General features: G+C 46.1%; 3 protein-coding genes across 3 annotated transcripts; 2 read left to right on the forward strand and 1 right to left on the reverse strand.

Moving 5' to 3' along the window:
• The first annotated feature begins 529 nt into the window (after positions 1–529).
• Positions 530–9,188, forward strand: LOC120667167 (carotenoid 9,10(9',10')-cleavage dioxygenase-like). The gene is made up of 14 exons (XM_039947220.1): positions 530–895; positions 1,365–1,435; positions 1,771–1,785; positions 4,462–4,573; positions 4,887–4,986; positions 5,136–5,198; positions 6,270–6,380; positions 6,463–6,647; positions 6,811–6,949; positions 7,857–7,974; positions 8,048–8,149; positions 8,343–8,594; positions 8,700–8,811; positions 8,969–9,188. Exons 1-14 carry the CDS (start codon positions 683–685, stop codon positions 8,999–9,001), a joined length of 1,626 nt encoding a protein of 541 aa, XP_039803154.1. The 5' UTR covers positions 530–682; the 3' UTR covers positions 9,002–9,188.
• A 7-nt stretch (positions 9,189–9,195) lies between these two features.
• On the reverse strand, positions 9,196–10,498 carry LOC120667168 (oleosin 18 kDa-like). Its single transcript, XM_039947222.1, has one exon. The coding sequence runs from the start codon at positions 9,796–9,798 to the stop codon at positions 9,205–9,207; it is 594 nt and encodes a 197-aa protein (XP_039803156.1). The 5' UTR covers positions 9,799–10,498; the 3' UTR covers positions 9,196–9,204.
• Positions 10,499–12,377: 1,879 nt separating this feature from the next.
• On the forward strand, positions 12,378–12,994 carry LOC120667170. The gene has a single exon (XM_039947224.1). It carries the CDS (start codon positions 12,466–12,468, stop codon positions 12,748–12,750), a length of 285 nt encoding a protein of 94 aa, XP_039803158.1. The 5' UTR covers positions 12,378–12,465; the 3' UTR covers positions 12,751–12,994.
• Positions 12,995–14,715: the final 1,721 nt, after the last annotated feature.

A 14,715-nucleotide genomic window follows, 5' to 3' on the forward strand; every position in this document is an offset into this window, starting at 1 on the left:
AGAGTGGGTATCCCTGTTACAGGGTACCGACAAAAACAGACTTTACTAGTTCGTGCAACCAGACTAGCTCTAAATTATTGGAGCTAATGTACCGGTGGAGACAAGTTTATAGACTAGCTCTAAATTTTAGCCAGGCTAGCATAAGCCTATAGATCAAACAGGTTCTAAATTTTCAATCTTGCTAACCGTACATTGCAACTCAAAACTAGCTTACCCCTTGTTTAGATGCGTAAACTTTACTGTAGCATTTTCGTTTTTATTTGTTAATTATTGTCCGATTATGAGTTAACTAGACTCAAAAGATTTATCTCGCAAATTATAAACAAATTATGTAATTAATTATTTTGTTTAGCTATCTATAATATGAGCTTAATTAAGACGGGAGGATATATATATGCGGCGGCAGTCAAAGCAGAGCCGGGTCGGGTGGTTGTCGTCGATTCCCGTCGGGTCGGGTACCAAGGATCACCAGCGGCAGCAAGCCACGCGGCCACACACGCCGCCACACACGCTTTGTATTCCTCGCGCCACCGCCACAAAACTCCAAGACGAGCAGAAGAGGAGGTGCCGGCCGGCCCGCTCCCAGAATCTCCCACCACTGCAACCCCTAGGTGTTTCCCTTTGTCGTCTCCCTCTCCTCCGCCGTTGGAGTCCAACTACTCCCTAGTCAGCAGCCTCAGCCATGGGGACGGAGGAGGCCAACGGCCTCGTCGTGGTGCCGGAGCCGCGCCCGCGCAAGGGCCTGACCTCCTGGGCGCTCGACCTGCTCGAGTCCGTCGCCGTGCGACTCGGCCACGACAAGGCCAAGCCGCTTCACTGGCTATCAGGCAACTTTGCCCCCGTCGTCGACGAGACTCCGCCGGCACCTGACCTCCCCGTCCGCGGACACCTCCCGGTACTATGCTTCCTCCATTCCCCTTGGTACATAGAAACCACTGTGGCTACATGTCTCGTACCGCCCCCCCCCCCCCCCCCCCCCCACACACACACACACACACAACCCCTTCTCAAAAAAAAAAAAACATTCCTTTCCTGTCATGGATTCATATTCTGGACCTCCTTGTATCAATAAACTGAAAGATTGTGTCTTTACTAGACCAACAAGGTCCAGATTCATTTTAGTTCACACTTGCAGGCTATTAAAGTCAATCCAGAGTTGGCCTAAACTAATGATTCCCACCTTAACGCTTCTAATACTCAGAGAACGTGCAGATTCTGCATTTTAGGGAGTCTTTCCCTTCCATTTTGGATAGATTTTTCAGAATTAGACAGCATGCGACTTTAGGGAGTATTTTCATACCATGATGAATTAAATTACCCTTCTCTTCTTTGTTGTCATATTGTTCCTTTTTGGTCATCTACAGGAGTGCTTGAATGGAGAGTTTGTCAGGGTCGGGCCTAATCCCAAGTTTGTCCCAGTCGCAGGGTACCACTGGTATTGACTTTTCCTTCATGACAACGTCCCTTTTTCTGCAAGGCATTGTTGTGGTCACTGCTCCAGTTTCCTGTAAAATGATGAACTTCATTTTGCAGTTCCAAGGGCATTTAATTAATAGTATGGCTCAAGCATAAGCTGCGTACAGATATAGTTCAGGAAAAAAAATCATCCACAGATTTCATTCATGCATCTTCCTTGACACGAACATTAACTTGTATGAATTGTTAATTCGGTTGCAGTTATTTCTTCTTATGCAAATGCTCGTTCTCCTTTGCAAGTTTTCATGTCATATTTATAACTCACGGCTTGTTGTTCAATATTTTTTTATGCAGGTTTGATGGAGATGGGTATGTGACACATCCTGTTTGACTTGTAATACTACAGTTTCGGAGCTGTTCATTCGTTCTTTTTCCTGCTGCCAGTTTCATTACATATCCCATTTATCTATATATCATTCTTTTTAGCAAATAAAATTTAACTGAAATGATATGATAGGCACTTATTGACATTCTGCATTCAAGTTTAGTTTGAGTTTGTTTTCCAAAAGAATTTGGAACTTTTGTGAAAGTTTTTCTTTTTGCATGGCGGGGTTGAGATATTTTCTTGTATTGCGTCTCTTGTTCGCTTCATTTGAAAATTTTATGCGTAACTATGGTGTATCCTTCCTATGTTGCAAATTTTATCCTGAGCCTCTTGTGTGTTTATGTTATGAAGCACATACATAATTTGGCTGCTCAATTATCTTTTTAAGTCAACTGTTCTATTCAGGGTAAATCACTACTTGATGCTTCAAGTGTTGCCATATAAATTCTGCCTATATTTGGCTGACAAATTTTATACTTCTGTATTACAGTGGAAGTTCATGTACAGCTCAGAAAGTAAAATACCTCTGCTATCCAACACTCATAACGTATCAAAATTGTAGGAAAGTAGGATGCGTATAATGTGGTCGATGTATTGCATTGAGCCTCTGGGGCGATTATATAGGAGTACATGGCTTGGAGGGCAAGTAGCCTCTCCTAGAGATAAGGAAGGTTATCCCGGGATTACAACCAATCATAAACTAACCATATCCGGAGTTGCCTAATATACTCTAACATCCCCCACAGTCGTAGCGGTAGCAACACGAACGGTCAGACTGGAGAACAATGGAGACGTATCCCCCTACAGTCGGAACGCCGGTGCGAAAGCTTTGACTGGAGACTCATGCAGATGATAGCCCTTTAGTGCCGTAGTAGCCGAAGTCGAGGTGGACGTGGTCGAAGCCGTGGAGGAGGCGCGGGTCGAAGCGTCGTCGAGGTGCTCGATACACAAACTCAGCAGCTTCTTGCCGAAGATAGCAGCAGGACGGTGCAGCGGACGACGATGGTAGATGGTGCGGTTGCGACTTAGGTCACGCTCAGGACAGGGGTGGCGACAGCACAGGTTGCAGCAAGTGTCACGCTCAGATCAGGGGTGGCGACGACGTCTTCCTTCAGGAACATCGGCGGCGATGTCTGCGCGAGAACGGCTCGAGGCGCGGAGGCGGGTCGAGCGCCTGCTTGATGAAGACCGGCGGTGAGTGGCGTCATCGCCTGAAAAGGCGAAGACACCGCTAGGGTGGCTTGATCACGAACGTCGTCGTTGTAGCCTGGAAGGGCTCAGCGACAACCTCGTCCTTCGGGGGTGTCGACGACGAAGCGGCGACGAACGGCAGGGTGACGCAAACCGATCTTTGATCCGGAAAAAGAAACACAACAGCAGCAAACGAACCATGGGGTACAATCTCGGGTGCACCTAGCAAATGTCCCTCCCCTCCCTTATCCTTTCCCAATCGTGGTCAACCACGGGCAGAAAAAGGAGAGGAGGAAGGGCCCGCCGGCGAGGGAGCTCGACGGGGGGAGGTGCAACCCGAGCGGCTCCTCTGCTCCGGCCATGTGCAGCAGCCTGACGACCCCCAGAGGCCGCCCCCGCAGCTACGACCTTGCGGGCGGCGGAGGGAGGAGGGGAAGCAGGCCCGCGGCGGCGCGTTGGAGAGGGCCGATGGTGGAGGGCGGCGGCAACGCTGCGACCTGGCGGCGACGTCAGACGGCGGTCCGGTGGCCCGATGGCCCCGACGGCGCGGTGGCCTGGCGGCCCCACGGCTTCCTCCGCAGCCACGCACTCGTGCTCAGGGGCAGCGGTGTGGCGGCACAAGCGGGAGGGGGGGCGCCTGGACATTGCGCGGAAGGGGTGGCGGGTCCTGATGCGGTGCCGAGGGAGCGACGACGCAGAGGCAGGGCAGGCTCGGCGGCGGGCCCGTGGCGACGCAGTGCCCGACGAGGACGACAGCGACGCAACCATGGATCCAATGGGTGATGGGAAGAGGTAGGTCCCCTGCTGCTTGTTGACAACGACGGCAGCGCGGATCAGAGGGATCCGCGGCGCATCCTAGGAGGGCGCTGCCCCCGGCGGAGATCGATCTCTCCGGGGGCGGCGCGACAGCAGCGGAAGCGGCGGCGGCTTGGTCAGGATCTAAAACCTAGGCGTCTGATATCATGTAGGAAAGTAGGATGCGTATAATGTGGTCGATATATTGCATTGAGGCTCTAGGGCGATTATATAGTACTACATGGCTTGGAGGGCAAGTGACCTCTCCTAGAGATAAGGAAAGTTATCCCGGGATTACAACCAATCCTAAACTAACCATATCCGGAGTTGCCTAATATACTCTAACAAAAATTAATACAATTATTTTATCTCAAAGTTGTCACCATACACAGCTGCACCTGGCGACTCAAAATAAATTAATAAAGTTACTGCAAATGTCATACAATTCTGGATGAACAGTTTAAAACGTCCTTTATGTAATCTGATTGTTTTCAGTCCTTATCAGAAAAGGAAACATGACGTAAGAGAACGAGAAACATTTGAATAATCATAGAATAAAAGGAAATATTAGGATGTAGTGAAGAAATACATGTAAATGCTCTACTGAAATGCAAGACACGCAAATAATTCATTAGGTGTGCTAACTGTAATACCATCTTTATTTTGTCTAATAGAATGATTCATGCCATGCGTATTAAAGATGGAAAAGCTACCTATGTATCAAGATATGTGAAGACGGCTCGCCTCAAGCAGGAAGAGTATTTTGGCGGAGCGAAGTTTATGAAGGTAAAATCTACTTGTTTGACGCAATCGGTAAATGTTATTACCAACTAGCCATTTATAACTATAGCCCCTACTTATCTCCATCCACAAACCACAAAGTATGTTCCATTAGCACAATGTTTTCAACAAGCTGGAACTGAAACTTGACAGGCCAAACCTTTGTCTTTTTAGTTTTGTCCATCTACCTCCACCAAAATCATGCTTCAACAAGCTGGAACTGAAACTTGACAGGCCAAACCTTTGTCTTTTTAGCTTTGTCCATCTACCTCCAACAAAATCATCGCGTGTGATTATCCTCTCTCTCAATAATTTTCAGATTGGAGATCTAAAGGGATTCTTTGGATTGTTCATGGTCCAAATGCAACAACTTCGTAAAAAATTCAAAGTCTTAGATTTTACCTATGGAGTTGGGACAGGTACCACTTTAGATTATGCAGTGTCTTAACATTATCATCATATCATGTGTAATCAAGGGGCATTATTTTGGTCTATGTGATGTAATCTCCATTGTTTTTCATGAAATATTGGCTGTACTACTTGTGTCTGATACCTTTTTTTTTTGCAGCTAATACTGCACTTATATATCATCATGGTAAACTCATGGCCTTATCAGAAGCAGATAAGCCCTGTAAGTTCTCAACCCATTATGTCATTCTTTTTTATGGTACTTATGCCCTGTTGTGAAAGCAACGGTATCGATTCTTGACAAATGGTCTGGCAGCTAACTTGTGGCTCAAGGAAAATCAGTAAAATTTCTCCAGAATTTAGCAGACATATTCATGTCGCTAGCAACAAGGAAATCATAGGCTAACGCCGTGTTTAGTTCCAAAAATCAAAATTCCAAAAAATTTTCCGGCACCTGCATGGAGACTTAAATCTAGACGAAATAAAAAACGCATTGCACAGTTTGCCTGTAAATCGCGAGACGAATCTAATGAACCTAACTAGGCCGTAATTAGACGCTAAATTACTACAGTAATGCTACAGTAAACAATCTCTAATGACGGATTGATTAGGCTCATTAGATTCGTCTCGCGATTTACAGACGAGTTCTGTAATTTATTTTGTGATTAGTCTACGTTTAATACTTCAAATGTAGAAAGATGCCATTTCAAAAACTTTACAGACGGCAACTAAACACGGCCTAAAACTTGTAAGACAGTACAGAAACAGTAAGTAGGATTCACTATAAAAGGTAATGATCCACTATGTAAGGTATGCAGGGGATATTCCGTTGATTCATTTATCCCATGTAGCTATAGAGGGTACATGTAAACGATACAATAGGACTCCAATTTGAAAAAAGATACAAATATGGAAATATGACAACCCATTTTGTACCCGGTACAGTCTTTATTGGCCCTCTACACCCACAAACTATCCTCTCATAATAGGATTTAGACCAGTAAGAACATTTATCCCAGTAGATCACATAGCATAAGACATATAATAGTGTTGTGGGGGATTGGTTTCATATACCATCTACGGTAGGAATCTTGACAATCTTTTCCAAGGTATAATGACCAAAGCTTGACAAATATAGCTATCCTTCCTTACTGTCCTTGCACATTCTGCTTGCATATGGGCAAAGGTCACTTACAGATTCATGATAATTTTTACAGCAACTTGTTATCATCCACAGACCCCACAACCATTGCACTAACTATACTCATATGGAGCAATTGTTCCACATTTTCAGATGTAGTTAAGGTCCTTGAAGATGGAGACTTGCAGACTCTTGGTTTGTTGGATTATGACAAAAGGCTGAAACATTCTTTCACCGCCCATCCAAAAGTTGATCCATTTACAGGTAGACTCATTGACCTGATAATCTGATACTATTTATTGTTTTCCCCTTTGTTTTCTGACAATTCGTATGAACCTTCTTTCAGATGAAATGTTCACTTTTGGATACTCACATGAGCCTCCTTACTGTACATACCGTGTAATTACCAAAGATGGGGCTATGCTTTATCCTGTGCCAATAACAATACCAGAATCTGTAATGATGCATGACTTTGCCATCACCGAGAATTATTCTATTTTCATGGATCTCCCTTTATTGTTCCGACCAAAGGTGAATTATATTTCGGCACAAAAGTTATTGTTTACATTTTTTCTGTGCCATCTATTTATATTCGACTGATGGATGCCATAGTCAATATTTACCTCACGATAGTTTGGAAAATATTTGAACACCTCTTCCTAGCTGGATCCTCATTCTGTATTCTTGTATACAGGAAATGGTGAAGAATGGTGAGTTTATTTACAAGTTTGATCCTACAAAGAAATCTCGTTTTGGTATTCTCCCACGCTATGCCAAGGATGACAAACTCATAAGATGGTTTGAACTCCCCAATTGCTTCATATTCCACAATGGTAAACATCTGTAGCTTTCTGCTTGACCTCTTAATTTACAGTCTTTTAACACTCTGCTCGAACCCTTTTTTTTCTTTATTTTAAGATTTCAGTAAATTGATAACTTGTATTATTATATTCAGAAACTGCTCCCTTGTACTGTCTTAAAGTAGTTGCTTGGCACCTTGGGCAGAAATGAAATCGGAATTAACCTGTTCATGAGTATGAACTAAGGGCCAGTTTGGTAGAGCTCCACCTGATTGTGATCCTCTGTGGGAGCTGATTCTCTGAGAGAAATGATTCACTAGCTGAAAGTGATTCTCTAAGATTCACTTCATGAAAAACAGATCCAGTCAGAGAAGTGAATCAGGAGAAGCTACTTTTTTCTAGCTCTCAGCTCCTTAGTCCATTTCAGCGAATTTGCATAAAATCACTTCTCTCAGAAAAAGTGTTTAGCAGGGCTTCTCCTGGATTCAGCCTAGAAGCTGCTCTGGGAGCTCTGCTAAACAGGGCCTTTAGTTTAACAAAGGGATCCCTGTAACAAAATGGATAATTTGTCGAACCTGGCTTTCTTCTTGCTTGTTCTATCAATCTATCCACTCATGCATAGAGGTGTGATTAATACGACTGCATCTTTTCTCTTTTGCCACTTAAATAGGCCAACCTTTGTTAGAAATACAAAAATAAATAACCATAAACTAATAATGGGGGGAAGGAAAAAGGAACAGACTTTTGAGGATGAAATCAGCAACTGCAAGCATCTATTTGAGACACAATGATGAACAATCAGCACGGAAACTATAGTTTAACAGAATGGAGAACAGAGCTAAAGCTAGATCCATTTCCTGTTACACTGCTATGCTTATGCGGTTCCATGTGTTGCGCTTTGTTAATTTGAGCTGACCTTTTGAAATATGTGTTGTCATAGCTAATGCTTGGGAAGAGGGTGATGAAGTTGTTCTCATTACCTGCCGCCTTGAGAATCCCGATTTGGACAAGGTGAACGGGCATCAGAGTGACAAGCTCGAGAACTTCGGGAATGAGCTGTGTGTACCTGCAATCTGAAACTTGGTTTTGATTTGAAGTAATGTAGTGCTTGTCCTAATGTTAAATTTGTAGGTACGAAATGAGATTCAACATGAAAACTGGAGCTGCTTCACAGAAGCAACTGTCAGTTTCTGCTGTAGATTTTCCTCGTGTTAATGAGAGCTATACTGGCAGGTACAATTTCCAGCATCAGTTAGCAATGATTCTTTTATGGGATTGGTAGAATGCATATTGTAAGCCGCATTACTTTTTTTTTCCCCTTTTCCTCTGTGGCGGCTATATTATAAACAGAAGGTCACTAATAAACTCTATTTAGATGATTTGTGAATCTCTCAGGCTTTCTAATTCGCCACTTTGTTGAAAACAGGAAGCAGCGTTATGTATACTGCACTATACTTGACAGCATCGCAAAGGTGACTGGCATCATAAAATTCGATCTGCATGCTGAACGGGAGAGTGGTAAGAAGGAACTTGAAGTAGGAGGAAATATACAGGGCATATATGACCTGGGACCCGGGAGATTCGGTTCAGAGGCGGTTTTTGTTCCCAAGCAGCCAGGTGTATCTGGAGAAGAAGACGATGGCTATTTGATATTCTTTGTGCACGATGAAAATACAGGGTACTCCATTCCTTGCAATTTTCGTGAAAAACCTGAAACATTTGTCTCTTGCTCCTAATCTCTCGATTCAGAAGTAAATAAATGTATGCGTTTTCGTGGATGAAGGAAATCTGAAGTGAATGTTATAGACGCGAAGACAATGTCTGCTGATCCAGTTGCAGTGGTTGAGCTTCCTAACAGGGTTCCGTATGGATTCCATGCCTTCTTCGTAACCGAGGTAAGGATATATACCCCTTTGGTGGCGCCCTTGCTGACTTGCATTTGTGAATTGTAGCTAGCTAGTTTCTCTGGTGTTTCTTTTGAGTTGTAAAGATTTGCTTGTGATCTCCTCCTGACATTACATCTGACCGGGCTGGCATTGTGCTTGGCAACAGGAACAACTGGCGCAACAAGCAGAGGGGTGGTAACATATATGTAGCACCTGCAGCAGATTCTGCACACGCCGGCCGGTACTACTAGACATGGTGATACACAGCTTTACCAAGTCCTGTTATTGTTATAGCATGATACATACAACATTAATTATATGTATTATTGCAAGATTACAATGCAAGGTGGTATATATACATAATATAGTATGTATGTATGTATGTATGTATGTATACTAGTCTCATAATGCGGTCTGCACCATACGGCCGGCGACGTAGTGCTCGTAGTCCTGGGGCTTCTTGTGGTCGGTGGCGCCCTGCCCCCGGCTCACCACGGCCAGCGCGGCGTGCGGCGTCCTCTCCCCGGCCACCGCCGCCACCTCCCCCACGCGCCGCCTCCCATCCTCCACGAGGTCGTGGTCGTCTGGCGGGCTCGCCGCGCGCAGCAGGCGCGACAGGATGGAGAAGGCCCCGAGGGCCAGCGCCGCCGACGCCGCGGCGCCCGTGGCGAGCAGCCAAGCCAGTAGCGTCGCGGGGGCGAGCACGGGGCTGAAGAGGAGCAGCAGAGGCGCCGCGACGGCGAGGCCGGCGACGGAAGCCGACAGCGTCAGGCCACAGAGCACTAAGAGAAGGCCGGCGAGCACCAGAAGCGCGGCAACGGCGGCGGCGCGCTGCTGGCCGCGGACACGTCGGTCGTCGTCCGCCATGATATACTTAAGTTCTGATGATGCTAGATAGTCTGCTAGTGTATGTGCAACTATATATATACAGACAGCCGTGAGTAGTAGAGCTGCCACGTTGGGGTGATGAACGCTCATACGTGGTGGCCGGGGCATGCGTGTGCGTTTTCGGCTCGGCGGCAGCTCTTGGCACGACTATCCTCCTATACATCCATCTGCGGTTCCAAGGTACTTATCATTTTTTACTTTTATGTCGAGTCAAATCTCCCTAATCGATTTCATAATAACATGAAAACATATCAGGTGGAAACTACAATCTTCGTGAAAATCTGTACAAACTATAAAAAAAATTATCTAAATTTACCAAAAAAATCACACATATAAATGATATGATGATACACCACTTTGTAAAATATTTTGTCCAAACTCGACTTCGTTTGTGAGATATAAAAATAACAATTTTCAAGCTAGCATTTGTTTGTTTTAAATTTGGTTCAAATTAGACGACATATCTAATTTAGAACAAAGTTAAAATAATATATCAATAAACATAATAACTTTGATTATTTATTGTTAGCAGTTTATTAGAATCGTTAAGAGCTACTCCCAGCAGCAGCAGCAGCAGCCATGTGGTCGACATGTAGTCGAGGCAGAAGGCCTTGAGCTCCGTCCGGCCGTGGCGCCTCGCCAGCTCCAGCGTGGCCGCCGCGCACTCGGGCGTGATCATCTCGCACAGCAGGTTCTCGCACATGGGCCTCATCCTCTCCACCAGCGCTGGTACCGGTCGGCGGCCGCCAGCAGATCGCCGGCCATCCGCGTCCAGCTCGTCGCCGGCGGCACACCGCCATGGGTGGTGGCCGAGGCTGGCGGCGGCAGGGCGGAGGGGATTAGGGTTATGGATGCATGTAAATAAGGCAAAACGTAACTATTGCTCCTTTCTAGACAATCACACGATCTACCAAACCACATCACTTTCTAGCTACTTAGTACTCCCTCCTTCCCTGTTTATAAGGCATACACGTATATCAAGATTCAAACCTTGTCATCTTTGACCAATAATTTGACTATTAAATTTTTATTTTTATAATGCAAATTTCATATGATTGGATTCATAATCAAATATATTTTACAATGATTATAAGTTTATAATCAAAAGTGATATAATATATGATAAATAAATGGTCAAAATGTTGTTTAGAAGACCGTGTCATGTTCCACCATGCCTTATAAACGGGGAAGGAGGGAGTAGTTTGCACTCTCTTTTTTCTTTGGCTCAGTACAGCACGTGTGGTGTTAAATATTCTCCATTGTCAACATCCGTCCAGTCAGTGAGCAATCGCTGGTCCAGGCCATCTCCTCTGATGATCTTTCCGGCCGGCCATATAATGGCAATGGCAATGGTGGGGCGGCAAATCCTCGATCGGATCGGAGGTACAAAGTACTAGTACGGTGGTGTAATACTCGATCTTAAAAGAGTAGTATGGTGGTGGCCCTGTTCTATGCTCTGCTGCTGATGCTGCTACTGCTGACGACCTTCAAGTCGGCGCTCATCCTGGTCTTCTTCGTCTTCGCCACGCTGCTCTTCTCCATGGCTTTCCATCCCTCACCGCCGCCGCCACGGTTTCAGGCCTACCACGACGACCGCTACCCCTTCGTCTACTACTGAAAGAAAAGCAGTCTACAACTCATGTCGTCGTTCATCCATCCCGCCGTGCACTGCATGCAGATTACATACAATTGTCTTTCGTTCTCTTAATTGATTAGCAATCCGCCAATTTCTTAATTGATTAGCAATCCTTCAAGTCGACCGTGTGCTTGCTTGTTAAGAGGGAACAAAAATTATTAGTTACTGCTACTAGTAGAAGACACCCGTGGACACGATGGAAGAGGAGGATGTGATGTCGCTGTCTCCTCCTTGCTTATTGCTTTCTTTCCTTGTTTCCCCTAGCCAGACTCCACCCACCACCTGCTTCTAGGGCTGGGCGTTCCGTTCTAACCGAACCGATCAGTTCGGTTCTTAAAGAAGTCCGGTTCCTGAAAAATAGAAACCGTTCGGTTCTTTTCAAGACTAAGAACCGAGAAATTTCGGGTTCGGTTCTTTCGGTTCGGTTTCGGTTATAACCGATTGAACCGAACTTTGTTGAGAAGAAAAAAAAATCTCTCGCCAAGACCGGCGCTGCCGCGCGCTGACGGCAGCTTGCCTGCGGGCGCAGGGATGGCCGCGCCGCCGGCGCTGGACTATCAAGGACCGCCGCGGGGCTTGCCGAGGTCTGCTGCTGGAGGCCGCCGGGGAGGTCGGAGCCACGGGCCCGCGACCGGGGAGGGGCAGCGGCGGCCGCCTGCCGGGGGCAAGGAGGGGCCGCGACGGCGGCCGCCGGCGGGGGAGGGTGAAGAGGTGGCCGGGGACACGGAGGGGCTGCGGCGGGGGCTGGGAGGGGCCGCGACGGCGGCCGCCGGCCGGGAGGGCGAAGAGGTGGCCGGGGCCGCAACGGGGGCAGGGGAGGGCGAGGCGGCGGCTGGGGAGGGCGAAGAGGTGGCCGGGGTCGCGGCGGGGGCGGCGGAGGGCGAGGCGGCGGCGGCTAGGGAGGGCGGGGAGGGGCCAGCGCCGGGCTGGCGGCGCCGGTGCGGGTGGGGGTGGGGTGCGGTGGTGGGCTGGTGGGTAGATTGGGTGGGAGTGGTGTAATAGAGCTAGGGTTTTGTTTGGGTCTTGGGCCACTTATTATGTTCATGGGCTGAATACATGATGGGTTTGGTTCTTCGGTTAACCGGATTAGGAACCGAAACCGAACCGAGAATTTCGGTTCCTCAGAACCAGGAACCGAAATGGAACCGAAATTCTCGGTTTCGGTTCGGTTCGGCTCCGATTCTCGGTTTTTTCGGTTTGGTTCTCGGTTCTCGGTTTTTGTTGCCCGGGGCTACCTGCTTCTGCTTGTTGCTCCGTCGTCCATCATATTCATGGAGGCGCTGCTGACGCTGCTCTTCAACGCCCTGCTACTGGTGTTCGTGGTCAAGCTCTTCGCCTTGTTCCACATGAAGCTCGTCGTCATCCTCCTCTACATCGCCGTCCTCCTCTTCGCCATGGCCCTCACCGGCAGATTCCCCGGTTGATCCTCATCCATCTATATATCACCTCATGCGTCGTCTTAATTTCTTTCTTTTTCGCGTTTCTTCAATTCCATATGCATCGTTCTCCCTTCTCCGTGGCTAGCTACATCCTAAGGAGAGAGGACCCAACCAATCCACCCACGTCAATCTGCTTATCCGATCACTTGTACACATGCATGCTGTTTTTTCCGATATGAATTTGTATATATAAATGAATGGAGATTTCAGTTATCTGTATTTAATTTCAGTTATCAGTATTTTAATAATTATTTTTACTAGTAACAGAAGGTTGTGTGTGTCTCTATATAGCTATCTATCTATCTATACATGTGGGTGGCGGTCTAGTCTTCGGGTTGATAGTTATTAGTCTACCTTAAACTTTTTATTGGTCTTTTTTATGTTTAGCTGTGTGCTTTCTGGCAGAGGCCGGGGAGATTTCAGGATGATTTATCACCGTAACAGCCCAAACATGCTTTTGCTGTCGACCGTGCGTTCCGCTCGACGCGGTCGATGCAGCGCACGTGGGTGGGCCCGCAAGCCACAGCAACTTTTCCCTTTCACCTTTCAGCGGCGCTTTCACCTTTCCTTTTCTCCCTTCCTTCTTCTCCCATAGATCTAGCGCAGAGGCCTGCTGGATGGAGCGGCAGCGGCGAAGCAGAGCAGCGCGGCTAGGCAACGGCGGCGGCGGCACGGCGAAGGCGGCGCGGCGCGGTGCCGGGTTTCCCGAGTCGAGCTCCGAGCGCGGCGTGGCGGCTTGCTCCCCAGCACTCACCTGCGGCGGCGGCGGGGACCTCTGGGCGCTCATCCCCTACAACGACGGCGGCCGGAACCTCCCTCTAGGCGCTCGTCCCCGACAACAACGGCGGCGGGGACCTCTCTTTCTAAGTTTTTTCTCTTTGAAATATTTTTCATTTTCTCTCCAAATTTTTTTTTTGAAAAGTTTCTCTGAAAATCTTTTATCCTCAATTTTTTTAATTCTGGATGCAAAACTTGTTTCCTCCATTTTTTTCAATTTTTCTCTTCTAATTTTTTCTCCTTGAAATATTTTCGTTTTCTCTCCAAATTTTTTCTTTTGAAAAGTTTCTCTGAAAATATTTTATCCTCAATTTTTTAATTCTGGATGCAAAATTTGTCTCCTCTATTTTTTTCAATTTTTCTCTTCTAAAATTTTCTCTCATCAAATGTTTCCTTTTTCTCTCTTCAAAATACTTTTCTTGAAAAATTTCTTTGAAATTTTTTTGTCACAAAACAATAAAAGATTACTACTACCCCATGTAACAGTTTTGAGATTAATAAAGCTTCCCGTTTTTTTTAAAAAAACTATCTATGGCTTTGTTTAGTTGGAGCGCAAATTTTTTTTGTGTTAGAATCTTGCTAATTTGAAGTACTAAATGAAGTATATTTACAAAACCTTTTATATAGATGGGTTGTAAATCGCGAGACGAATCTAATGATGCTAATTAATCTATGATTAATTAATAATTAGTGGATGGTTATTGTAGCATCAACGTTGCAAATCATGAAATAAGTAGGCTCATTAGATTTGTCTCGCGATTTACAGTCCATCTATGCAAAAAGTTTTGTAAATAGACCTCATTTAGTACTTCATGCATTTGTCGAAATATTCGATGTGATGGTTTTTTTTGTGTTTACGGGGTTTATGGAGTGGGAACTAAACAGAGCCTATCTCTCTGTATACATTCGTTTTCAAGTAAAGCCATCATCTTGATGATAAAAAAATGTACATCGCTCGCCAACTGATCAACAATGAAATCAGGTGGTTCCTCTCGCTACACAATAGCATCAGAGAAACCACCGAACTGCAATCCAAGTATCTAACAGATGTGGTATGCAATACAATTTACATACATCCAGGCTAGTTCCCTCAAGTCATCGCTACCGTCCAAGTCTACATGATCTGTATCCATTCCCCTCCTGCACTTTGCTGCCCAACGGGAAATGGAAGAG

The sequence above is a fragment of the Panicum virgatum genome, chromosome 3N, assembly GCF_016808335.1.
Source record: "Panicum virgatum strain AP13 chromosome 3N, P.virgatum_v5, whole genome shotgun sequence".
Taxonomy (NCBI): Eukaryota; Viridiplantae; Streptophyta; class Magnoliopsida; order Poales; family Poaceae; genus Panicum; species Panicum virgatum.

Bases quoted from the DNA above. Each gene is read 5' to 3' on its own strand.
- LOC120667168 (XM_039947222.1), bottom strand. From the start codon at position 9,798: ATGCCCCGGCCACCACGTATGAGCGTTCATCACCCCAACGTGGCAGCT.
- LOC120667167 (XM_039947220.1), top strand. From the start codon at position 683: ATGGGGACGGAGGAGGCCAACGGCCTCGTCGTGGTGCCGGAGCCGCGC. The intron at 6,648-6,810 runs GTGAATTATATT...TCTTGTATACAG, and splicing joins CTTTATTGTTCCGACCAAAG to GAAATGGTGAAGAATGGTGA. The intron at 7,975-8,047 runs GTGTGTACCTGC...TTAAATTTGTAG, and splicing joins GAGAACTTCGGGAATGAGCT to GTACGAAATGAGATTCAACA.
- LOC120667170 (XM_039947224.1), top strand. From the start codon at position 12,466: ATGGAACCGAAATTCTCGGTTTCGGTTCGGTTCGGCTCCGATTCTCGG.